Source organism: Pithys albifrons, chromosome 3 (assembly GCF_047495875.1).
Source record: "Pithys albifrons albifrons isolate INPA30051 chromosome 3, PitAlb_v1, whole genome shotgun sequence".
NCBI lineage: Eukaryota > Metazoa > Chordata > Aves > Passeriformes > Thamnophilidae > Pithys > Pithys albifrons.
This window is the reverse complement of record NC_092460.1, coordinates 32,334,884-32,361,053: the sequence shown is the minus strand read 5'-3', so window position 1 is coordinate 32,361,053 and position 26,170 is coordinate 32,334,884. Positions and strand designations below refer to the sequence as shown.

Here is a 26,170-nt window from a genome sequence, read left to right as displayed (position 1 = left end):
CCAAGTGTTGTCTTTGAGGATAAAAGAGCTGTTGTGTTCCGACATCAGGGCAGATGTCAGAGCAATACAAGGAAATACCATGACAGGGATAATACACTGTGAAAGTTGTGGGATGCTTTAAAATGTCCTCTGGAACCCTACAAACCTACTTTCAAATTCAGATGCCAGCTGAAGTTTATATTCTTAGGAAGGGAAGTGCTCTGTACCACAGCACTCCTGTTGCCAGCAGAATTACACCAGGAATGAATATGAATGAACTTGGTTTTTTTGTTTTGTTTTTATGATAAAATGGATTTACACAACAAGTAAAGAGAGATCAGATGTTAGATTCCTCCTGAAGCTCCTTCTGCTGGTTTGAAGACTGGCGTTGCTCCAGACAGCACAGCTGATGGAGGCAGTTTCTATACTATGGATACTATAGAAATAAAAGCTTCTTTGAGACAATTCATCAGTAGGAGATAGCTTGTGTTTGAGAGGTACTCTCCTGATCTCACATAGCATATGTCTCTGTGGAGCTGAGAAAGGCTGTCAGGGAACATCTCCTTTTCCAAAAGGCATGTTTGAGCCTGGTTTCTCAAGCAGATCTTTCTGTCATTCACAGACACAGTCTTTCAAAACTCTACAGTTTTTAAAAGAACAGAAAGAACATCCAATAATACTAAGTTACCTTCAATGAAAAAGTTTTTCCTTCAGTCTCCTGAGCATTTTTTTCCCTTTTATCATGAGTGCATTTGAATGGCAAGCTCAGCCTGTAACTGTGGTGGTGGTGTTGGGGTGGTTAAATGCCCTGGGCAGCCTGATGTCACTAAATAAATAAACATATTGCCTTTGACTTGAAATCCCCAACTTGCTTCAGTCATATCTGATTGCACATTGCCCAGTGCAGCCTCTGCCCACTGGGAAAATGTGTGTTTGTAGCAAAGCAATGGAGACTTTTGGCCACTGAGTGATTTTAGAAAGCTGGTAAAAATCAAGACTCGTGCAATGGATGCAACTCAACAATCAAACAAAAACCTTGGCAAGTCATTACAACTGTAAAAACAGAGGGCAGATGACTGCTCAAAAGTTCAGGCCTAATCTTCAACGAGAGTAAATCAGGATGTCATGAGTAAAATTATTAATGCTTACTCAATGTCTCCAGTGCTCACAGGAACTTTATTAGAAAGCTCAACTGACTTCTCACCTGAATTTTCACTATTCTTGAACACTGGGACAACTTCTGATTCTCAGTCAGGTTCCAATAAAAGAAAACACTCATGCAGGAAAATTGATGCTTAAATTTTACATGTTCTAGCACAAATATTGGCCTATGGGATGTTGAAAGGGGGGCTCAGTGAGAAGAAGAGTACTTATACTTCTAGAAACCAGGAAAGCTGGTTTCTCTCTCCACCTAAGTATGTGATGCAGTAACAAAAGAAAGCAGAAAGGATTCTAAAACCTCAACATCAAAGGCAGATCTGAATTTACCCAGAACTAAGGAATTTGCAGCTCCACAATGCTTGAAACAAACATTTTACAAAAGCAGGAAGCATTGGCAAAATTTTTATCCTACCCCAGAATTTCATATACAATGATACAGCCATTCATTTTCATGGATGAAGGAGCCTATCCATCTCTTAGAGATGAAAAGTAATCTGAGTGAGGCCTTGAGGATTTCAACTGTCCTTGGGTAAGGAGTGAAAAAATCCTTCTCAATAACAGACTTCAATTCCCCTACTATACATCATTTTCAAACGAAGTGAAAAGTGGCAAGGAAACTGGTTATCTCTCTAAATCTTACCTCTCCTGGTCTGGTGAAACTTAAGGCCCTGCTTTAAAATTTACAATATTAGTAGCTCTATTTTCCTGTAATTTTCCTATGCCTTCTTCCCTAAAACCTGTTGGACTTATCCATCCCTTCCTCCTAATGCCAAGTCAGAGTACTGCCATTCTCCTGTGAGCATGCAGGACTATTTTAAGTAAGCTCCATTCTAAGTCATGATTACGTTTAGAGTTGGGTTTAACTTCAGGTCTCCTGGCCACATTCCAGCTAAAATAATTATGTTCTGCTTGCCAAAATTCCCTATGCAGTTTCAGTGCAAAACAAGCTATCCCTCACAGATCTCCTTATGCACTTGTGCCTGTTGTTCTTAAACACCTGTCACATTTGACCCTTGTCCTAGTTCAGCAGGAGGGACCAGCTAACCCTGTGTGGTGGTGATCAAACCTGTGTATTCCACCCCCTCTATTCATTCCCCAAGGACAATGGGCCATTAGCAGCAGCTGCCCAGGGAGCCATTATCACTTCACACCCAGCCTGAGGGGGGCGGAGCTGCTAATGGGCCATCAACAGCTCAACAACCCCTGGCTCCCAGAGTTAATCACCCATTGTGTGAGTCCCCGCCCAGGGGGAGGGACTGAGTGCTCCCTGAGGGTACATAAGGGGTGGGTAAGAAGACCTCGGGAACCTCTCGTCGGATCCAGAGCAGCAGCAGGACCTCGACAGCAGGAGATCACCGCTCTCGCCCAGACCACAGCCCTCGCCTGCACCAACAGGTTTTTCTTTTCCTTTTGCTCTGGACTTGAGTGAGCCACAGGGGTCTCAGCACAAGGGCAAACAAACCCCCTTGGGTTTGTGCCCCAGGACACTGGGTTATACTGCTGGGGTTTTGTGAGTTGAAAGCAATCTCCCTTGTGTGTCAGTGTTGTTATTGTAATATTATTATTAAATTTTAGGTCTGACTTATAATCTCTCTCGTGGTGAGTTCATTTCCCCTGCTGGTTCACCTTTAAACCAGCACAACCCTGAAGTAAGGCTGAATTCTAACGCTGTAAAAACAATCCCTGCATTTACAGTTCATAAAGTGTTTTCGGATCCTTTGGGATTAAGAACAAATGAATGCAAGCTGCAATATTAAAAATATATGAAAACTTATAGTAGCTGTTGCCATTGATTTTGGCACAGCGCCCCACCCCTCTGTGAGGGATTTTAACTACCCTGACAGATGCTGGAGAAGCAACACAGCAAAGCACAAACAGTCCAGGAGGTTCCAGGAAAGCATTGATGGCAACTTTGTGACACAGGCAGCGCAGGATCCCACAAGGAATGATGGGCTGCTTGACCTAATACTAGCAAACAGGAAAAGCCTTGTTGGAGATGTGAAGGCTGAGGCAGCCTTGGCTGCAGTGACCATCAGATTGTGGAGTTCAGTATCGGGCGAGGAGGAAGCAGAGCAGCGCATAAAATTGTAGCCATGGACTTCAGGAGAGCTGACTTGGGCTTCTTTAGTGATCTTCTCATAAGAATCCCATGGGAACAGTTCCCCCAGGGAAAAGATGTTAAAGAGAGTTGGTTGATATTCAAGGATCATTTCCTTTAGGCTCAAGAATAATGCATCCTGATGAGCAAAGGGGGCAATAGACCTGTGTGGATGAACATGGAACTCCTGCCATTACTGAAGTAGGAAACACAGGAGATGGAAAAGAGGTCAGGCCACTTGGAATGAATATAGAGAGGTTGTCAGAGTAAGCAGAAATGAGACCAGGAAGGCCAAGGACCATCTAAAATTAAATCTGGTAAATAATGTCAAGGACAGGAGGAAAGGCTTCTTCAAATACATCAACAACAGAAGGAAAACAAAGGATAATGTGGGCCTGTTACTAAATGGAGGGTGGCCCTGGTAAAAGGGGATGCAAAGAAGGCAGAGTTACTGAAAGCCTTCTTTTCAATGGTCTTTACTGACAAGGTCAGCCCTCAGGAATCTCTGATCCAGGAGACCAGGGTAAGAAAATGTCAGAATGAAGACTTTTCCCTGGCCAAGGAGGATTGAGTCAGAGAACGCTCAGGCAAACTTGAAATCCATGGGCCCTGATGGGATGCATCCATGAGAGACCTGGAGGACACCACAGTAAGGCTGCTCACGATCATCTTTCAAAGGTCCTCAAGATATTCAAGAACCAGCTGGACACAATTCTGTGTTCTGCTTGAGCAAGGAGGTTGGACCAGATGGTCCACTATAGTCCCTTCTAACCTGACCCATTCTGTGATTCCATGAAGCACAGCTGCAGAATAGAGATGGTTCTTCAAACTGGATCCAGGTGGAAGAAGTGATCACATATCCACCTGGTTCTTCCTGTAACGCACCAAGAGCACAAGCAACTTGGTGAGGTACCAAAGAAAGGACTACAATTGCCTCAGTGCTGTGAATAGATCTAGCCTGGCTCCTTCAGAAAAGTGTTCATAATCTAAACTAAAAGACTTAGAGGTTCACAACAGCAGGCAGGTGAAAAAAGCTATCACAGATAATTCCTCCTGGGGTTTGTAAGTAGCTGGCTGACTCTTAAAGGAAAGCAGATTGCATTTACAGCATATTCCATGTATCACATCTTTTAACGTAGATAAAAACTCCTCTTCAGTTTGTAGAGGAGAGGGCCAAGCGTATGTATGGGAGATACAATCAAGGTTTACAAAGTTATGAAAGTGATAGATAAGCTGAATGTGGAACTGTTGATCACCAAATATCACAAGATTAGAAGGAGAGGACATTGACTGGAAACAGTAATAGATCATCTTAAAACAGATAGGAGAAGGTACTTGTCTACACAGCAGGTGGTGAACATGTGAAACTTGTTGCCACAGGATATTAAGAAGGCAGACAGCCTTAGTGGGTTTAGATAAATCCAGGGACAGGTCCACAAATGGCCACCAAAGGCAAAAAGCAGAAGTGTGCCTGCTAACATCTCTAACCCAATAAACGTGACTTTGGGAGCAATAAAAGGGGATGGGAAAGTAGGAAATACCCATGCTCAGGCATCTGCCCTCCTGTCAGAACCTGAACACTGGGTCAAGTGGTCAACAGGTCTGACAAAAAGAACATTTCTTACGTACTTATGATGAGCATTTGAGCAATGTCAAAGGGCTCAAGTTAGGCCCAAGGACAGGACACAGCCTCAACATACTCCTGCATGGTCCAAGCTATAGCACAGGTATGTTCAGCTCATTTTTCAGGAAAATTTTGAGGGATTAAGATATAGCCCGACAGCATAAGTCCATTCTCATTCAGTCCTACAAAAGGGAACAAAGGACTCCTCTTGCCTATTCTTGCTCTCTGTGATGCTAAAAAGTACACCACATAATAAGGTATTTCAAAACCACTATCTCACATTCTTGAGCAACTTCTTTAAATACAATGGTGCAATTTCAAAGGGGCATTAATCCCTCCTAACTGATGTATTTGTTTGTCATTACAGTATTCTGCTCAGCATTTGAAGGGTGTGATGCAGTCTGTCAGATGGGAGTTCTCATCAATGTATTTCTTTTACAAGAGAAGTGCAGAGAAACCATCAGAAAAATTGAAAAAGGCCAGTCGCTTCCACTTTTTAGTCTACACATACTGGTTTTGATTATCTATCACCAAAGAGAAATTTCAAAATAAGAACACTGTTATCCATTAGTTCCTCTTTTAGCTCTTATGCAAAACCAGATCTGCTTCTCCTGGGCATTCCGTGCTTTATTTACATCTATGTAAACCCAGCAGCTCTTCGCTAATGTCCAGTGAGTTTACATTGCAATTAAGATAAGAACCTGGATCACTAGATCTGCAGCCTCTCCTTTCACCCACTGTGGGTTTTTCCCCTCTTTAAAAGCCTGACATTTGCCCTGGTTTTAACCCACAGGTCCAGCCCAGCCCCTGGTGCAGATATCTCTGTACTCACGCTAGCCTAGCACCGCAGTTTTCTCCTTCCATATCCGCTCCAGGCACGTTGTCTGTGTTCACGGACTCGGTCTCACTGGTGGGCATGCTCACTGTAAGAGTCAAAGGGAAGAAAAAGAGAGGGTTGGCCATTAGAACCTGGCACATCTATTAATGGAGCACATGAGTGAAAGAACTGGCTTAAGGGAAAGACCTTCAGCTGCAGCTCCTGAGGATTAAGCAATTTGCCAAGCAAGTCTAGAGCCTCCCTGTACGGACCAGGTTGGGCAGGCAGACTTCAGGAACATACACAGGTTGCTCAAATGCTGAGGAAAAGGGAAGAAGCAGCTGTTCTCTTTCTTTCAGGGTCAGTTTCTGGAAATTTTATGAATTAGAACCATTAAAAAGTAGAGAACCTGATGAACCTAAGAAGAAGCTTCTGTTTGATTCCACAGAACACTTTAAAAAGATGCCTCTTTACCTGCAACAACCCAGCCCCCTCAGTGCCCTCCCCAATCCTTAGTGCACAACGACTGAATACAAAATCAAAGGTCCCAGGATTGATATGTATGCAGATAAACAGCTTGATTAGCCTGATAGCAAATACCACATAAATAATATTGATGACTTATCTGTCACATACTAACCATTAATGTGTTTCAAACTTACAATTTTAGCTGGACCTAGAGGTGTAAGAGAGAAATTCAGACTGACCCACTCAGATACTACCAACAAAGGAGCTAATGAAGATGGAATATGGTGGAGATTTACATTGGCACTGTCCTAGTTCAGCTGGAGGGACCAGCTAACCCTGTGTGGTGGTGATCAAACCTGTGTATTCCACCCCCTCTATTCATTCCCCAAGGACAATGGGCCATTAGCAGCAGCTGCCCAGGGAGCCATTATCACTTCACACCCAGCCTGAGGGGGGCGGAGCTGCTAATGGGCCATCAACAGCTCAACAACCCCTGGCTCCCAGAGTTAATCACCCATTGTGTGAGTCCCCGCCCAGGGGGAGGGACTGAGTGCTCCCTGAGGGTACATAAGTGGTGGGTAAGAAGACCTCAGGACCTTCTCGTCGGATCCAGAGCAGCAGCAGGACCTCGACAGCAGGAGATCACCGCTCTCGCCCAGACCACAGCCCTCGCCTGCACCAACAGGTTTTTTCTTTTCCTTTTGCTCTGGACTTGGGGGAGCCACAGGGGTCTCAGCACAAGGGCAAACAAACCCCCTTGGGTTTGTGCCCCAGGACACTGGGTTATACTGCTGGGGTATTGTGAGTTGAAAGCAATTTCCCTTGTGTATCAGTGTTGTTATTGTAATATTATTATTAAATTTTAGGTCTGACTTATAATCTCTCTCTCGTGGTGAGTTCATTTCCCCTGCTGGTTCACCTTCAAACCAGCACATCTTTTGGCGCCCAACGTGGGGCACGAGAGAGAAGTCAGAACTACAATTTCATTTTGTGTATTTGGGTACAGAAACTCCCTGACTACCATGTTGCTTGATGTATTCATGTGGATGGTGTATCTGGGCCTGTTCATATTTCGACACATGGGGAACCATGTGCCTGTTTTGATGCTCTCTTTAATACCAGGGAGAAGGATCAAAATTGCTTTATTAATATACTATGTTTATGTTGTCATAACATCAGAAGCAATGAATTTCATTGTGAATGTATATTCAGTCTGGTCTGCCTGTCCTGGTTTGGGTTGTTACCTCTGGGGTCTCATTAAAAATAGCACCCAGACTGTGGGGAAAACAGGCGGAGATGGTTACTTCCACCTTTTCACCTCTGCTACAACAATCATTGAAAATATTGAGCTTCCTTTTGATGTTAGGGACAGCATAATCCTGCTGTTAGTGTTGCTTTGTCTCCTCTGTACTGTATACACCATGTTTAGGGTCAGAACTGGGCTCTCTAAGGAGACTTGCTGGAGGCCTGCCCTGGGAGCGGATGATGTTGAGTGGCACGGGAAGTGGGAAGATATGGGCCAGTATTTGGAGACCTTCTCTCCTCAAATGATCTGGAAATTCACCCCGGAACAACTGCAGGACCCTGCCAAAATGCTAAGCTATGTGAAAGGAAGATGCTCTGGTAGTCCCAGAGATGTGCAGCTCACAGCAACCTGCTGGGCCCTGGCCACTGCCTACCGCACACTGCTTGGTGTGGTACAGCATCATCAGGAGGAGGAGAAAAGGAGCAAACCCACCAGCACCATGTCCACCCAGACCATGACTGAGCCAGAGAGGAAGAGAGATACATCAACTAGCGCCATGTCCACCCAGACCATGACTGAGCCAGAGAGGAAGAGAGATACATCAACTAGCGCCATGTCCACCCAGACCATGACTGAGCCAGAGAGGAAGAGAGATACATCAACTAGCGCCATGTCCACCCAGACCATGACTGAGCCAGAGAGGAAGAGAGATACATCAACTAGCGCCATGTCCACCCAGACCATGACTGAGCCAGAGAGGAAGAGAGATACATCAACTAGCGCCATGTCCACCCAGACCATGACTGAGCCAGAGAGGAAGAGAGATACATCAACTAGCGCCATGTCCACCCAGACCATGACTGAGCCAGAGAGGAAGAGAGATACATCAACCAGCACCATGTCCACGCAAACCATGGAGGAGCCAGAAGGACAACAGAAACCGATAGCAGTTGCCCCTGTCCAGAAAAGAAAATCAAAGACCAAATCAGTTCGTATAGTGCATGACGAGGAAGAGTCAGGACCTTCATCTCAAGCAGAAGAAATGGAGCCAGAAATAATCACCCGGTCCCTATCCCTGGGAGAGCTGCGTGAGCTCCGGAGAGAGTTCACACGACAGGCAAATGAGTCCATCTTGACCTGGCTACTTCGAATCTGGGATGCTGCAGCCAATGATACCATTCTAGATGGGAGTGAGGCAAGGCAGCTGGGATCCCTGTCTCGAGATGTTGTCATTGATCAGGGCATTGGAAAGAGACAGGAAACTCTCAGCCTCTGGCGGCGACTGTTGTCAAGCGTGAGGGAGAGATATCTTTGTAAGGAGGACCTCCACGTACAGCAAGGACAGTGGAACACGATGGAACAAGGTATCCGGTGCTTAAGGGAATTAGCCGTACTGGAGATAATCTTTTCAGAGGATGAGAGATTCCCTAAAAGTCCAGATGGTGTCCAGTGCACATCCCAGATGTGGTTAAAATTTGCACGACTTGGGCCAGAAATGTATTCTCGCTACCTTGCAACATTGCAGTGGAGAGAGGGAGAAGACAAGGTGGGTGCACTGGTCAGCAAACTCAGGATTTATGAAGACACTGTCACTGCTCCATTACGAGCCCATGTCTCAGCTGTGGAAACAAAACTGGCTGAACTGGAAGAGAAGATTAAGGAAGGACTCTTCCATATCTCTCCAGAACAAACAAGAGTCTCCGCCATCAGAAGCAGGCGTCTTCCAGCTAAGGAGAAAGGGTACACTCCACGCGGCAATCTGTGGTTTTACCTCCATGAGCATGGAGAAGATATGAGGAAGTGGGATGGGAAACCCACCTCTTCCTTAGCAGCTCGGGTACGTGAATTGCAAAGAGGCACAACTAACACAGGCAATTCTTCAAGGCTGAAGGCTGCTCCGGTCTCTCGTGGGCAAGGCTCCAGACAGTATAGGAATGATGATGTTATGCCCGATCCTCTTGAAGGAACCTCCCGGTCATATTCACAGGGAGAGCGCAGTGAATACCATGACCAGAACTAGGGGGGCCCTGCCTCTAGCCAGGTAAAGGAGAGGGACAATCGGGTTTATTGGACTGTGTGGATTCGGTGGCCTGGCTCATCAGACCCACAGAAATACAAAGCTTTAGTGGACACTGGCGCACAATGCACGTTGATGCCATCAGGATACGTCGGGGCAGAATCCATCTCTATTTCTGGGGTAACAGGGGGATCCCAACAGCTGACTGTACTGGAAGCTGAAGTCAGCTTGACTGGCAAGGAATGGCATAGACACCCCATTGTGACTGGTCCAGAAGCCCCATGTATCCTTGGCATAGACTACCTAAGGAATGGATATTTCAAAGACCCAAAGGGACTGCGTTGGGCCTTTGGCATAGCTGCTGTGGAGACAGAGGAAATCAGACAGCTGAGCACCTTGCCTGGCCTCTCAGAGGACCCTTCTGCTGTAGGACTGCTGAAAGTTGAAGAACAATTGGTACCGCTGGCCACAGCCACAGTGCACCGTCGGCAATACCGCACTGACCGAGACTCTGTGACCCCCATACACAAGATGATTCGTGAGCTGGAGAGCCAAGGGGTGGTCAGCAAGACTCACTCACCCTTTAATAGCCCCATATGGCCAGTACGAAAGTCCAGTGGAGAGTGGAGGCTGACGGTGGATTACCGTGGTCTCAATGAGGTCACACCCCCCCTGAGTGCCGCTGTGCCGGACATGCTGGAGCTTCAGTATGAGCTGGAGTCCAAGGCAGCCAAGTGGTATGCCACCATCGACATTGCCAATGCCTTTTTCTCCATTCCGTTGGCAGCAGAGTGCAGGCTGCAGTTTGCTTTCACCTGGAAGGGGGTGCAGTACACCTGGAATCGACTGCCCCAGGGGTGGAAACACAGTCCCACCATTTGCCATGGACTGATCCAGACTGCATTGGAAAAGGGTGAGGCTCCAGAACATCTACAGTACATCGATGACATCATTGTATGGGGGAACACAGCAGGGGAGGTTTATGAGAAAGGAAAGAAGATAATCCAGATTCTCCTAAGAGCTGGTTTTGCCATTAAACGAAGTAAGGTCAAGGGACCTGCTCAGGAAATTCAGTTCCTAGGAGTGAAGTGGCAAGACGGGCGTCGTCAGATTCCAACAGAGGTGATCAACAAAATAGCAGCTATGTCCCCACCGACCAGCAAGAAGGAAACTCAGGCTTTCCTAGGCGCCGTGGGCTTTTGGAGGATGCATATCCCTGAGTACAGTCAGATTGTAAGCCCTCTCTACCTTGTGACACGGAAGAAAAATGATTTCCAGTGGGGCCCTGAACAACAACAAGCCTTTGAGCAGATTAAACAGGAGATTACCCATGCAGTAGCCCTTGGGCCAGTCAGGACAGGACAGGATGTGAAGAATGTGCTCTACACTGCAGCCGGGGAGAATGGCCCATCCTGGAGCCTCTGGCAGAAAGTACCTGGGGAGACTCGAGGACGACCGCTGGGATTCTGGAGCCGGGGATACAAAGGATCTGAGGCCAGCTACACCCCAACTGAGAAAGAGATCCTGGCAGCTTATGAAGGAGTTCGAGCTGCCTCAGAAGTGATTAGCACTGAGGCACAGCTCATCCTGGCACCCTGACTACCAGTGTTGGGCTGGATGTTCAAAGGAAAAGCTCCTTCTACCCATCACGCCACTGATGCCACATGGAGTAAGTGGATCGCTCTGATCACACAGCGAACCCGGATAGGGAATCCTAATCGCCCTGGGATTTTGGAAATCATCACCAACTGGCCGGAAGGTGAGAGTTTCGGATTGTCCTCTGAAGAAGAAGAGGAGCAGGTGACACGAGCTGAGGAGGCCCCACCATATAACCAGCTACCAGAAGAGGAGAAGCGATATGCTCTCTTCACAGATGGCTCCTGCCGCATTGTAGGGACAAGCCGGAAATGGAAAGCAGCTGTATGGAGTCCTACACGTCGAGTTGCAGAAGCGACTGAAGGACAAGGTGGATCAAGTCAGGTCGCAGAGCTGAAAGCTGTTCAGCTGGCTTTGGATATCGCCGAACGAGAGAAGTGGCCAAGACTCTACCTTTACACTGACTCGTGGATGGTGGCCAATGCTCTGTGGGGATGGCTGGAGCGCTGGAGAAAGGCCGGCTGGCAGCGCAAAGGGAAACCCATCTGGGCGGCTGAGATGTGGCAGGACATCGCTGCCCGGGTAGAGAAGGTGAGTGTGAAGGTCCGTCACGTAGATGCTCATGTACCCAAGAGCCGGGCTAATGAGGAGCATCGTAACAACAAGCAGGTGGATCGAGCTGCCAGGATTGAAGTCTCTCAGGTAGATCTGGATTGGCAGCATAAAGGTGAATTGTTTCTAGCCCGATGGGCCCATGATGCTTCTGGTCATCAAGGCAGAGATGCAACATACAGATGGGCTCGTGACCGAGGGGTGGATCTAACTATGGACAGTGTCTCACAGGTTATCCATGACTGTGACACATGTGCTGCCATCAAGCAGGCCAAGCGGGTGAAGCCTCTATGGTATGGTGGACGGTGGTCGAAATACAGGTATGGGGAAGCCTGGCAAGTTGACTACATCACACTTCCCCAAACACGCCAAGGCAAGCGCTACGTGCTGACCATGGTAGAGGCAACCACTGGATGGCTGGAGACATACCCCGTATCTCACGCCACTGCCCGGAATACCATCCTGGGCCTTGAGAAACAAGTCCTGTGGAGACACGGCACCCCAGAGAGAATAGAGTCTGACAACGGCACCCACTTCAAGAACAGCCTCATAGACACCTGGGCCAGAGAGCACGGCATTGAGTGGGTGTATCATATCCCCTACCATGCTCCAGCTGCCGGGAAAGTTGAGCGATGTAATGGACTGCTGAAAACAACCTTGAAGGCGTTGGGTGGGGGAACTTTCAAACACTGGGAGCTGCATTTGGCAAAGGCCACCTGGTTGGTCAACACCCGGGGCTCCATCAATCGAGCTGGCCCTGCCCAATCAGAACTCTTGAATACTGTAGATGGAGATAAAGTCCCTGTGGTCCATATGAGAGGTATGTTAGGAAAGACTGTTTGGGTTAGTCCCACCTCAAACAAAGGCAAACCCACCCGAGGGATTGTCTTTGCTCAAGGACCTGGTTGCACTTGGTGGGTAATGCAAAAAGATGGAGAAACACGTTGTGTACCACAAGGGGACCTAATTTTGAGCGAGAAGAGTTTGTAATGTTTCATTGTATACATGTGTATATATATGTATAGGTAAAAAGGGGGTTAATTTGGAAATGACTAGATGGAGTGGAATAAGGGGTGGATAATGTCCTAGTTCAGCTGGAGGGACCAGCTAACCCTGTGTGGTGGTGATCAAACCTGTGTATTCCACCCCCTCTATTCATTCCCCAAGGACAATGGGCCATTAGCAGCAGCTGCCCAGGGAGCCATTATCACTTCACACCCAGCCTGAGGGGGGCGGAGCTGCTAATGGGCCATCAACAGCTCAACAACCCCTGGCTCCCAGAGTTAATCACCCATTGTGTGAGTCCCCGCCCAGGGGGAGGGACTGAGTGCTCCCTGAGGGTACATAAGTGGTGGGTAAGAAGACCTCAGGACCTTCTCGTCGGATCCAGAGCAGCAGCAGGACCTCGACAGCAGGAGATCACCGCTCTCGCCCAGACCACAGCCCTCGCCTGCACCAACAGGTTTTTTCTTTTCCTTTTGCTCTGGACTTGGGGGAGCCACAGGGGTCTCAGCACAAGGGCAAACAAACCCCCTTGGGTTTGTGCCCCAGGACACTGGGTTATACTGCTGGGGTATTGTGAGTTGAAAGCAATTTCCCTTGTGTATCAGTGTTGTTATTGTAATATTATTATTAAATTTTAGGTCTGACTTATAATCTCTCTCTCGTGGTGAGTTCATTTCCCCTGCTGGTTCACCTTCAAACCAGCACAGGCACTCACTAAGAACTGGATAGAATCTCCTAGGTTTTTATGGAAGTATCATGGAACAAACATAAAATGAAAGCAACCTTAGGTTGAATCTATCTTATTTTGGTTCAAGGACCTGTCACATTTTCTATCTGTTATAAAATCTCAACATTTATTTTGCTTCTACAGATCACTAAAAAATAAAAAAGGAAAACCCACTGTTTTCATTTCACCAGTTGTTCATGGCTCCTATATGAGCTCTAATAACTCCTTAATATATATCCATTCAGCATAAGTTAGGAAAATTTGGAAAATAGGATTTAATATGTGTTCCCTCCTCTCCCCTTTTCAAATACACAAAACAATTGAAAAAATTATACTTAAAACTGAATGATGGCAGTGTTAAACAGACTTCCCAGAAGCCTGGTAGAACTTCAGAACATTAGCAGTTGGATATAAATATCAGATGAGACTTGAGAGCACACACTTTTAGCTGTTAGAGAAACTTCTCATAGCCTGTAATATGTAACTCAGTACTAAGAAAACATTTGTTTGTGGGCCACTGGTGCAAAAGGACGCAACGTTAAACAAATAGATTCTGTATTTCAGTTGGGCAGATGCCATGGGACCAGGTCTTATTCCAGGGGTAGAAAGATATCAGAAGGTTCTTCCAAAAGTACTCTGGGTTCCAGCTTTGGAAGCATTATGGTAGAAATGTCCCTCAAAATTAACTATCTTTCCTTCAATCCCACCACAAAAATTCATGAACCTACAACACACATCTGGAAAATCTAAAGTTCTTGTGCTGTGTAATAATGGACTCTCTAGCACTGTTGACAGAACTATGAAATATTGTACTCTAATGGTGCCTGTTCTTTTACAAAGACAGATGTTTTAATAATCTTGTCTATTTGGAAAGCAAAATTAAGGATAAAATGAATTCATATTCTGATGTACATGAATCAGTCAAGTAAGCTGTAAGAAAAAAAACAACATTCATAATTAAAATTTTTGTCCAGACTAAGCCCTGCAGGAGAAAACAAAAAACACTGATATTTTGCAAGTCATTTTGGAAGATGAGGTAAAGCACTTTCAAGACATATTTGAGCTTATTTGCAAATGGAAAACAATTTTGAAGGCATTAGCAAGAGACTGATTTGCAGAGCATCTTGTCAGCTTGAGTGCATGAAGAGGACACCGCACAAGCAATACAAAAAGCAAGGCACACACATGCAGAAGAATACAAAGCTGTATTACATGCCAGTCTGTATGGAGATATATAGACACACATACACACAGGTAAATGCAAAGTGGACATAGAGTGCAGTGGAACATTACCATGGGTTTCTGTGGAGTGACTAAACCAAGCAAACTTTCCTTTCTTCTCATCAGGCAAACCAGCTGGAGTGCTTCCTTTCACAGACAAGATGGTCAGTGTCAAGTACCAGGAACAAGACATCAATAGAGAACATGCAGCCAGTGACAGGCAAAAGAAAAAAACAAGGAACTCAGCTTACACATGAATATCTACCTCTGTCTGAAAACTTCATTGTGTGAATTAGAAGTACAAAATGTAAAACAAAGGTATACAGAGGTATGAAGTATCACTAACAGATCATCAGAGGATAACTCTTACTTGATTTATGCTCTTTTTTATAGCTGGCTTCTGAGAATGTGAAGTTGATGAATTTAAGTTTATGGGTCAGATACTTTTTCCAGTGTTTTCAGTGGCAAAACTCTTCTTGTTTGACTGTCTGACCTATTGATATTGATGAGACTAAGGCAATGGCAGTCCCCAGGTTAAACTCCGACCCTTTGGGTCATAATATGGACCAGCCTATATCTGAGTGAGGTTCCTTGGCTTTCTTCCCAAGCTGCTCCAATATCTACAGAGTCTTCCAAAACTGTCAGAACTGCTAAAGGAAATTGTAGGGCTAATCCCCTTTCTCTGTCTTTCCTTATCTCTAGAGACAACAACATTCATTGAGAACTCAGATGCACCCTGCCTTACCAAAACTAGGTACTCCTGAGCTATGTCTCATGACTTCCATTTGAGTTTCCATTTGGCATTAGCCCCCTGATGTAATCCTGTTGCATGGCTTTTCATGACATTACTTAATGTTGATCCTCTGCCTATGATGCACAGAGGTCCTCAGCCCACACAGATCAGAGGTGCATGCACAGAGATGTCCTAGGTAATACTTTCACACTTCCCTGATGTTACTGCTGCAGAAAATCAGACTTTAGTAATGGGAGAGATGCAGGTGCAGTGGTAGACAGACTGAGGAGATCCCATGGATCAGCGTGCTGGCACCAGTTCAAAAGCGCTTATTACGCTGCACTGATGGAAAATGTTAAGGACAATAAAAAGTATTAAAATGGTATGAAGCATTAAAGGAATGATGGTCTACAGATAAAGGTCAGGACAGACAGGAGATTTGGACTCCATGCCCCAATGCAGTATGTTCCCAGCAGTGCAATCACTTACTTTACCTGGCACCTCACACCACCTTCAATACCAGGGGATAATCCAGTGTGCAGATGCTGTGAGGCTCATTCAGGCCACTTAACAAACTCTGAAAATGGAAGGTGCTGTAGAAGAGTTGTGTATAAACTGGGGCTGAATTTGAGAAGAAGTAGACCAAATACTGCCTAGATGGCTTTCTTATCTGACTCAGTTCCCAGAGACCTTGTGCCCACACCCTGGCTCCAGGCTAGAAACAAGGCAGAAATTTTTTGCAGTCTGGGTAATTAATTACTGGAACCATGTACCAAGAATGCTGGTGGTAAATCCACCACAGGAATGTTTTAATCAAGTAGAGATGTTTTTTCCAAATGGTGGGCTCAAGTCCAGACCAGAGTTGTGTTTAGGATCATGGTATACAGACTATGCCATCTTAATGGCCACTTCCTCCCTGTAATTTTGGGAGCTGAGACAAAGGCAAAAATGAGACTAAGGCAGATTTCTTCCCATGTGGACATAAAGGGACTTAGCAATGGAAATCCTGGTGCCTTGCATCCTATGGCATGTGTGTTCAGTGTCCTACGCAGTCTCAAGGGAGCAGTTCCCAGTCAGCTTCAAAAAATCCACTGCTTGTAACAAAATCAGAGATCCCCATACGGGTCTTGGCTTTGCTAGTTGTAGAGGGACCACACCTACCCACTTCCTGGCCATCAAGCAGACCATTAAATCTTCCATCTACTGCATAATTTGAATTGAAGCTGTTTCAGTGTCCAAAATGCAGCACGGGCAAGGCAGTGACTGATCCCTGTGCATGTTATGCAACTGCTCAATGAATTCCCTAAGGTATATGGTAAATCTACTAAGTACTAATGTTTGATATAGGGGGACTTCTTAGCAGTAGAGAACAACTCTGTCCCCACACCTACGCATTCCAAGTGACAGCAGGTTGCTGAAGGGGTGAGAAAGCATTTCCATTCATGCAGCTTGCCTTTGCCTGACTGCACCAGGAGCAGCAGTCTAGCTAAGAGAGCACGCAGGGTGGACAGCTCACTTCAACCAAACCAATACAGTGAACCACTAACAACAATATAGGGGCAGGACCCATAGATTGTATGACATATTTCATAGAATTGGGAATATTTCAAGTTGGAAGGGACCTTTGAAAATCATTTCACCCACTTCCCAACTGTCATGAGATCAGGTTGTTCAAAGCCCCATCCAACCTGACCTTGAACTTTTCCAGTGATGGTGTATCCATAACTTTTCTGGCCAACAAGTGTACCTGCTCCTGAAACAAATCAGGGTGGCTTTACTTACATGGGAATCTCTATTTTTTAGATTCATCATTGCATCCATAACCCACTCTGGCTGATGAAATCTCCCATTAGCTACATATTCTCTAGGTAGCATAGCGATTTTTTTCAATGGAAGTGAAACTACTGCTTAAAGGCATGCAAGTATTACATTGCTTCAACAGAGTGCAAACCATAAGGGCCAGTAGGTTTGATATTCTCTCTACAGTTCCTTCTGAAGCCTTTGCACTTCATACCTCTTGCCACAGTGTGGCTCATCACTGAATGTAGACTTTTCCTCCTGGACTACCTAAACCCCAATTTCACATTACTTACATAGCATTCCTGCAGCAGTTAAAGCAACAACAAAAGCTATGTAGCAGCTTCCTTAACACAAATCTGAAAAACCCTTCATGTTACGTTACTTCTAGCTCTGTCACCTAACAGATAGACAGAAATAAGGGCAGAGTCTGCAGTCTGTGACTGACTAGACAGACAGACGTGCAAGACCCTTTGAGAACCTCTGTTCCATGTCACTGGCATCAAGCACTGATATCAGCTCTACTCTTGCACTAACATATGTCCCCCCTCCAATGAAATGCCCCATGGGCATGCAATGAATTATTAGATGGCAGGTTGCCAAAAGACAGCCAACCGCTGAAACAGAAAGCTGGCACAAGCAAATACCCTTCTGTGTGCAGTCCTGAGACAATTTCCCCCTTACACACTGGGAGAATAACATTTGCTTCCTAGTTCAGAAATAATCATTACTACTGTTGCATCTTGCATTCATGAAATCTTTGTCATCTTAGCAGTGGAAGTAATTCTAATATTCAGATTTATTTCCATGGATTATATAATGCTGCCACACTTACTGCTGAACGTCACTTTGATACTGTGACAATTTAAGACCCAGAGAAGATCCTGTCTGGGCAAAGGGTGCCCAGTTTCAGAAACAAAGACAAAACATAAACTTTTCACAGCTTGTAACGGAACATATTACCATGTGACCTTGCAGATCTCGGCATTAATTTTAGAACCGGATACATCAGAGGCTATTCACATTACCTGACTTCACAGCTCTGATTTAGCTGTTTGAGTTAGGCTACACAGGCAGATACATTCCTGCCACAGGTTTTCTCAATGCCATGCAGGTATGTCCCTCAACTGTATGGACAGCTTGGGCATGTACCTTATGTTCTTGGGTTACGTACCTGACTTGAAGCAGCTTGTCTATCCAACAGTACGTTAATTCATCTTGAAAGAATCTTGTAGTTGTTTTTCAGATTTAAAAAAGCAATAATGTACTTGATTGTGTTTGGTATATCCCCACTTAGACTCCAATTTTTCCAACACACTAATTTCTACTGGTATTGAATGACTTTGCAAAATATTGGTCTAATTAACCCCTTTTGCCCATGCTGGCATTTGAGATGAGAAAGACTTGAAGTTGCCTCACGACCATTTCACCATATTGTGTCACCCTGGCCATATGACCAAGCCTTTCTATGTATCTATTCAGTTTCTCTAACAAGGGGATTGTAATTCTGCACTCACCTTGCAAATCTCTCTGAGATCTGCAGATGAAACACATTACAATAAGTGCTAAGTACTATAGTTATTACTGATGTTAATGTCTCCCAAGCGTGACTCTGCAGAACTGTAAAGCAAATCTAAAGAGCAAAGTAGTCCTGTGAATACTCCAGCTGGGATTTAAGATTTCTTTTCCCATCAAGCACAACAAGAATAAATTGCAATATCCAGGCTGCTTCCTTTAACAGAACGTGCATAGAGTGAATGACTTTGGTAAAACCCCTGCTTCCCATGGTGCCTTTCATGCCCATCATTTCATGAATGAGTCTATGGGCAGCTGTCAGAATATCAACTGACTCTTTTTTTTTTTTTGGTGGAGAGATGTCATTTTAATTAATACGTGAATATTGCCTAGCTTTCCTCTTCCCACTGCCTGTTTTAGATATCCTGGACTCATTCATCTTATTCATTTAAATAAGATCCAGCTTTCATTCTGCTACATGAATACAGTGTCTTGGGAACAATCAGTGAGTATGCTTTTAAACGCAAGCAGCATGCAGAAGGTAAATGGCAGAGGTAAGAGATTAGTTTTCTCTAGATTTCCTGATTTTATCTGGAAAATTTACTAGGTATGATTAGGGAATTCCCTGGTGTTTTCTTCTTTGAAAAGGAGTTCTGTAAAAGAAAACCTTTTGCAGAAGAAGAGGGAAGAGAACTTGAGCTATATGTAGGGTCTTGGTAGTAACAAACCTCCCAAAATTAGACAGAATGCATCAATAAATCTAGCACAGTAAAAAAAAAGGTCCAGAAAAATTGTGAAAATACTTGGAAAATGATTACCAAGGGCTCAGAGGTCAATACTCATAGTGGACAGTATTACACACTATATACAATATATATACACAATATAAATTACATTAAACATATTACAATGTATATATTACATTAAATGCATGTAATACATACACTTTGCATAATCTACTTTTTGATTACATACAAATGACGGCAGTTTTAAGGGGTGGGTGTGAGGCTGATTAACACTTTCACTCAAGGTCAGCCAGAGAACCCAGGATAGGAATAAACAGCCATTAAGTGATTGCCAGTTGTATCTACTTGAGTTAAACAGGAAAAGGCTTTTGGTAAAAAGGCTTTTACACCAGTGAATGAGCAGCAAAGACACCCCAGCCAGTGTTTAGCAACAAGACCTGTCATTGCACTAAAACCAGGCTGGGCGTTGGACCTGCATCACAAGGGACCGATGAAGTGTGGCACAGCTTTACTAAATGGAGAAGTACAAAGCAGGAACATTGCCAATACTGAGATGGAGGATCATATCATGAAACTTTTCATTGCTAGATAAATTATAGATTTTACAATAGAAATTGCAAAATATATCTTTTATATAAAAAGACTTGCTTTCACTTGTCCTTCTCTTTTTCCAGAATGTCAACATATGTCCATACATACCATGAGGGGATATAGCCATGGGCTGTGTAGATTTATACCATACACAAAGAGGAACAGGGGAGAGAATGAAATGTATTAATTGTGCAGGCCTGTGATTAACAGATCTGTCATTACCACATGCAGACCACTGCACACCTATGAATGCATTACCTTGCTACTAATTAATCTTCCTGAGACTTATTTTAGTGTAACAAACTCATCAGCCACTTTGAACAGCTGCCATTTTGCTTCTTTTTATAGCGATATTGACAGTAATATGCTGTGTTCCATAAATATTTGTTCATTTCAGCCAGTGAGTGGAATGCACATTGCACAGAGGACCACGTAACGGGCACAGTCGGACTCCTGGTCCTGCCAAGAGACAGCCTTTGCCAGCCTCACACATGTTCTTTTCTGTATTTGAAAGAAAGGACTTAAAATCATCTTTGCATTTCCCTGCCTGAAGGACAAAGCTTTTCTTTGCATAACCTGTGGTATCTCAGAGTATTGTGGAAGCACAGGATGTGGGACTCACCCAAAAATAAACTTTACAGAAGGAGTCTAACTCTGCTAAAAGGGCAAGCAGAGCATTCTCCCTGGGTAACTGCTGGTACTGCTGAGCAAACACCTAAGACTGTGATAGGAGTCCATTCACTGCAGAGTATTTTTGGCAAGTGCAATGGAAGTAACTCTCATAATCCCTGTGGCTGAAGAAGGACAGATGGGCTGGGTCACAGAGTGACAGAGCTGCTACCAGAACAGGTCTTGAAAGATGTCTGTCTCCTGAATCGAGATACTCCTATGACATCCTAAACTGGTTTTCTTGTGTGATAAATGACTTGCATTGTTTGCCTTGCTTGGAGCAACAAATAAGGAGCCAAAGTGCACGGCATTTACTTGATGGGACATGGTTTATAGTGTAAGTTTCTAGAGTCAGCATAATATTTTTTAGCAAACTCTTGGTTCTCCCCAGATTTCTGAAGCAATTCAAGCATGGATAGACTTAATGAAGGAAAGGCAAAACAACCGGGGATCTATGACACTTCCAACAGTATTTCACAATGGTGAACAAATCACAACAGCACATTCTTAATGGTTCTACAAGTTTTCACTCCCATTCTTCATAATTTTTAACAGAGGAACTCAGGACAAGCAGCAGTGCCATCAAATGTGCCTGAAACGACCCCACAAAATGATATATGGGCACAAAAAGCAGGAGCGTCTCCCTTGAAAACCAGAGGGATTCCATTATCAGAGGCTGGTCTGCAGGAGCATTAGAAATGGGGTATGGGAGCTGAAAACACTGTAGATAATGAGCTGGGAAGTGATAGAAACATTGATCATGAACAAAATCACTAACCACAAAGAAAGTGCCCTCAAGACAGCAAAATCAACAACTAAAAGACAAAATCACTCTACTTTGGTTGGTTTTGTATCTCCAATAATCACAAAGTTATTCATATTTCTCCCTGGCATCATTATTAATAAAAATAGCCAGGGCATAGGTTTTAAACACAAATGTGGTTTTAAAGCAGCCCATGTGATTTCTGCAATTTCTGTGCCTGGGGGAACTTCTGCATCTGCCCACCCATACAAATATACACCAGGGTGATGAGGCAGTAGCTTTGATGAGGATCTCTACTTCAGCAACAGCATCTTTATTCTTTCAGTTCACAGCCCTGTGAATCCATCTTCCCTGCAGAGTCCAGGAGAAGAAAAAAAAATTACAGAAGCTACTTCCAGCTTGATCTGCTTAGGTCATCAGAAACTCTCCAGGGAGTCTTGGTGTCTGCTTTACACCTAGACTGCTAAGCTTCAAAGTGACTGAGGCACAGCTCTGGCTGTTTTATGCCATTCCTGCCTGCCAAAAGCCATTTCAAGGTGGGTGATGCCTGAAAACTCTGTGAGTGGCCTACAATTTGAGTGCTAAAGCATGTAAGAGGATAGGTCAGGACAGCAGGGACTGTTTGGATGGTGCAGTGGGTGGTAAGTCATTCCCTGGTAGCTCACAGTGGACATTCTTCCCAGAGGGAGCTTGCACTCCTCTAACCAGGGAACTTTGGTAGGAATTGTGCCAGTGAGAAGGTACGTCTCTCTGAGGACTATACTGGTATAGAAGAAAGAAACTCTACTCCTCCAGGCTGGGCCTTGTTGGCATCACAAAAAAAAAAAAAAAGGAAAAGTGAATGTGAGGGAGAAATTGGTCTCTATTATTTCAAAGGATGGGCGGGGTAAAGGCTGGGCCACAGGTGAAGGGACTGTAGGAAAGTGACGGAGAATTTTCATCTGAATACCACTCTGCAAGCTGGAGGAGTGGTGTATGGTTCTTGTATCTGGGAAGACTTAATTTAGAAGCAGTGCTTAAAATATTTAAGCATTAATATTATCAAGAAAAGAGAGCAGTGAGGTCCTGTCCATCTGAACAGTCCCATTGCACAGGCAGTGCCTGAACAAGATGAATTCCCAGCAAGTGCAGACATTTTCTAATAGCAGCATTCATGTGAGGTGTGTGAGAAGGCTTCTGGATGATGCCTTCCTTGATGGTGAACAGTCAAACAATTAAGTTCTCTGATGAACAGATACTGTATCACACAAATAAGATTTAGGTCACTCCAGAGCCAGGGCTCTGTGAAATCACTGGACCCCTGTAGTTGTATTCATGGATCACACTGAATAGATTTTATTCAGCTTCATGATCTGAAATGGAACTCACCTCTCCTGTTCTAAAATGTGCCTAAAATTCTGTTTGGAAACCCTAGTCTGCTACATTTCTTCTGTGCCTAGTAAATAAAATGCTTGGGATTTTGTGTGCTGCTCCTGCATGTGGTGTTCTTTCAGACACTTTTGCTAACATAATGACTAGTCTGATACTAGACACTATTATCACAATATCATATGAGTCAGAAGCATGAGACATGCTAGCTGGGCAGGCTGTGTGTTACTGTGCAGCCAGGAGAAAAGCAAAGAATTGAAGTTAAAGAATCTTGCCCTTAAAGTCAGCTTGTCAAACCTGTAATTAAAGCTTTCATACCTCTTGAGCAGGGCATTGAGAATAGGTCAATTACCCTGAGCCAAAGAAACAGTCATTTTATAGTGGCCTTGAAATAATAGATTCCTAGTTTGCAAATACTTCTAGCATGCAGGAGAGTGAGGGACTGATAACAACAGCTTGAGCTGAGCTTAGTGTGGGCAGGTGTTATGCAAGCTTCCCTCACACAGCTGTGTTAAAACAAGTCATTTGTGACCTGGCATAGCCCTGTTATTCTGCCTGTCATTCTTCACACAGCTAGATTATACACTTATATTTTGATCTGCACATCTGTGAGTATCCACGCAGCTCTGCCACTGCATCCTTGTGCTGATGCTTAACCCTTCTGCTACTTCAGCCTGCCCTACTGATTGTAATGTAGTTGGTGAAATCCCCCTCCTGATCTAAAGGCACTCCTTTGTGTCCAGTACAAGACCTTTATAGTTTGCACTTAGAGGGACATGTCTGAGTGCAGTCCTTTCTCAAGCAGAAAAGGAGAAATGAGATGCATCCTGCTGTGGTTTGTGAACTCTGTAAGTGGAAATGAGGGTGTGAGAAGTCCTACAAAGACCTGTGGGCCGTAAAGCCGAACTCGAATTTAGTCCTCAAATTCTGAAAGGCCAATTCTCTAATCTGTTGATTTATCTCTACAATCCTGCTAGCTGAAGAGCTGCTGTAATCAGCAGGCAGACTCAGTGCCACAGCTATTTTCAGTTCAGTTCCCCAGTTGGAAACAGTTTCCTTCCTCCCCCACCTCTACAGGCTTGGTGGTGTTTATGAGATAACTGGGATGGAGAGAGCTGCTTTTCTTCCCAGGAGCAAATACAACCAGAGATTTTTATCCTATTAGCAGACTCTGAAGTGGATGGGAATTTTCTCACCCTATAAGCAGAAGTGAACAGGCACAGAGGGTGTGACTGCTGCTCCCTTGGAGCCATGCCTGCACCAGGGTCCCTGCTGCTAACTTCCCAGGCTTCCCAAAGCACTGGATGCCACCCACAGCTGTCCCTTCTCCTCAGCTGCTCTAGCACTGGTCACCAGTTTGGTTACACATACACTGGTTCAGCTGTGTGCTGCTGCCCAGATTCCCTGTCTCCAAGCTTTGCCACAGGAGCAGCACAAAGCCTCAGGCCTCCTGTCAGCTACTGCCCATTGTGCTGCTCCACTGCACTGCCTTCATCACACCAGCAGGGTCAGTGTTCTAACCCCACCTGCACTTAGAACAAAATACTGTTACCTCTGCCTTCCTGTGTGCTTGCTTGGGAATTAAGATAGCCAAGCTACCCTGCAGTCAGGAGAGGGTATGAGAGTTTCCCAGGGAGAGCTCTGCCAGTGCACCTCCTGCCTCCCTCAGTCTGTTCTGGCATCTTAGGGACCTCCTGGTTTGAGCCCTTCCAAACAGAACTCGGTCTGGGCCAAGGAATACAAGGTCTGGGCCCCAGTATTTACCTTCATGCACATGAATCTTCAAGTTATAACACATAATACATCAGGGAAGACAAAGAGGTAGAAAGGTCATGATGAATACACACTTAGACCAAGGGGGAAAAAAATTCTTGTATCAGAGCAATTTCTGTTACAGTCAGTTCCATCACATTCTCCTATCTACAAAGAGGACTTTTAAGACATTCAGCTTGTGAGATCCATATTGAAGGTTCTACTTGTAGTAAACTTTTCCTACTTGTCTTTGGACTAACCACACTCATTTGCCTCTTCTGAGATGCTGGATGGCATTTTGGACATCCCACCTGGGATATTCCCTTCCAGCCACCACACTGGAAGACCCCAAGCCTCAGCTACCATACACTTTATCTGTCAGTTCACAGTGAAGGTCTTGGGTACCATAAAGTGTCTAAATTGGCACTAGATTAATAAGTTTAGGCAGCTGAAACCCATATTTCCTCGCTTTGGTTTCCTGTAAAAAGGAGGCACATACACATACTTTTAATTTCTGTATATACAGTTCCAGACACACTGTGGCTTTGATCTTGGCTGGTATTACTGTAATACAACTAGTTCTTATCCCCAACAGTTGTTTCTAACTCCAAACACATGCTTATTGTCCCTCAGCTACCATTACTGAACACACAGTCTCCCTCCTGACAGTTCTTTATACCACATCAAACAAATGCTCAGGATTTCAGTTGCTATCACTCCTGCTCTCACCAATCCTTTCTTCTCAATGAAGAGCTCTTGAAGCTACATCTGCAATGATAACTGATTTTCAAACATTTCTCACAGGTCATTCTCACTGACTTCAGCAGGAACTGCTCAATACTCCATAGTTTTAAAACCACTTTACAACTGGTCTGACAAAGATTTCAGTGCACACTTTAGGCATCTACTTAAAAAATAAATTAAAAAATGGTCTTGCTCCATGAATACTGAGATTAGGGGGTTGTGACATTTCTTACAAAAATTTTCTGTGAAGATCCTGGTACTGAATGCTTTCTGTGCCTCTGTAACCATGGGAAATACAGCAATTCATCAGAAGGTAGGGCAAAGGCAGTTTTCTCACAGACTAAAGTCCTCTCTTGAGAAGTGGAATCACAATGTCAGTGAATTAATCTTGACAGCTTCAAGAAGTACTTGCCAATGGGGCACATAGAGCTTAATTTATTTGCAGAAAGGTTGTCTTCCCCAGCTATATAAACAATGGATTCCCTCTAAAGCCTTACCTTCAAAGATATTTTTATGGAACATATACTATAGTATTATAAAAGGATTCTTACATAAGTGTAAGTCTTGCTTCCAGCAGGCAAACAGAGGTGTTATCTCATTAGACAGTCTTTGCTAGGGAAATAGCTTTTATAGCAGATAAACTTAATGCCCTATCAACATTATTGTCAGTCTCTGTATGCTGTGGCTGGTCACACATCACTGCTCCAGCACTTCTCAGTGTAATGTTGTTTGTGCTCCAAGTTTACAAGAACCAGGGAAGGGTGAAGATGGAAAAATCTGTAAATTGAACAACACAAGTCAGATCCTCAACTGCAAAAAGCAGGAGCGTGTGGAGATCACCACAAAATTTTTTCATTCAAAGAGGACATTATAGGAAGAGGTTTTCCCAGATGTGAATTACAGCAGCCTGGTAAGTAATCT

General features: G+C 44.5%; 1 protein-coding gene across 1 annotated transcript in view; it reads right to left on the bottom strand.

The window, feature by feature from the left end:
- Positions 1 to 26,170, bottom strand: part of LOC139669559 (voltage-dependent L-type calcium channel subunit alpha-1C) — a 412,800-nt gene that overhangs the window by 114,113 nt on the left and 272,517 nt on the right. The window contains exon 9 of the mRNA XM_071550062.1: positions 5,695 to 5,785. Within this exon, the coding sequence (XP_071406163.1) occupies positions 5,695 to 5,785 (91 nt within the window). The remainder of the gene's footprint in view (positions 1 to 5,694; positions 5,786 to 26,170) is intronic.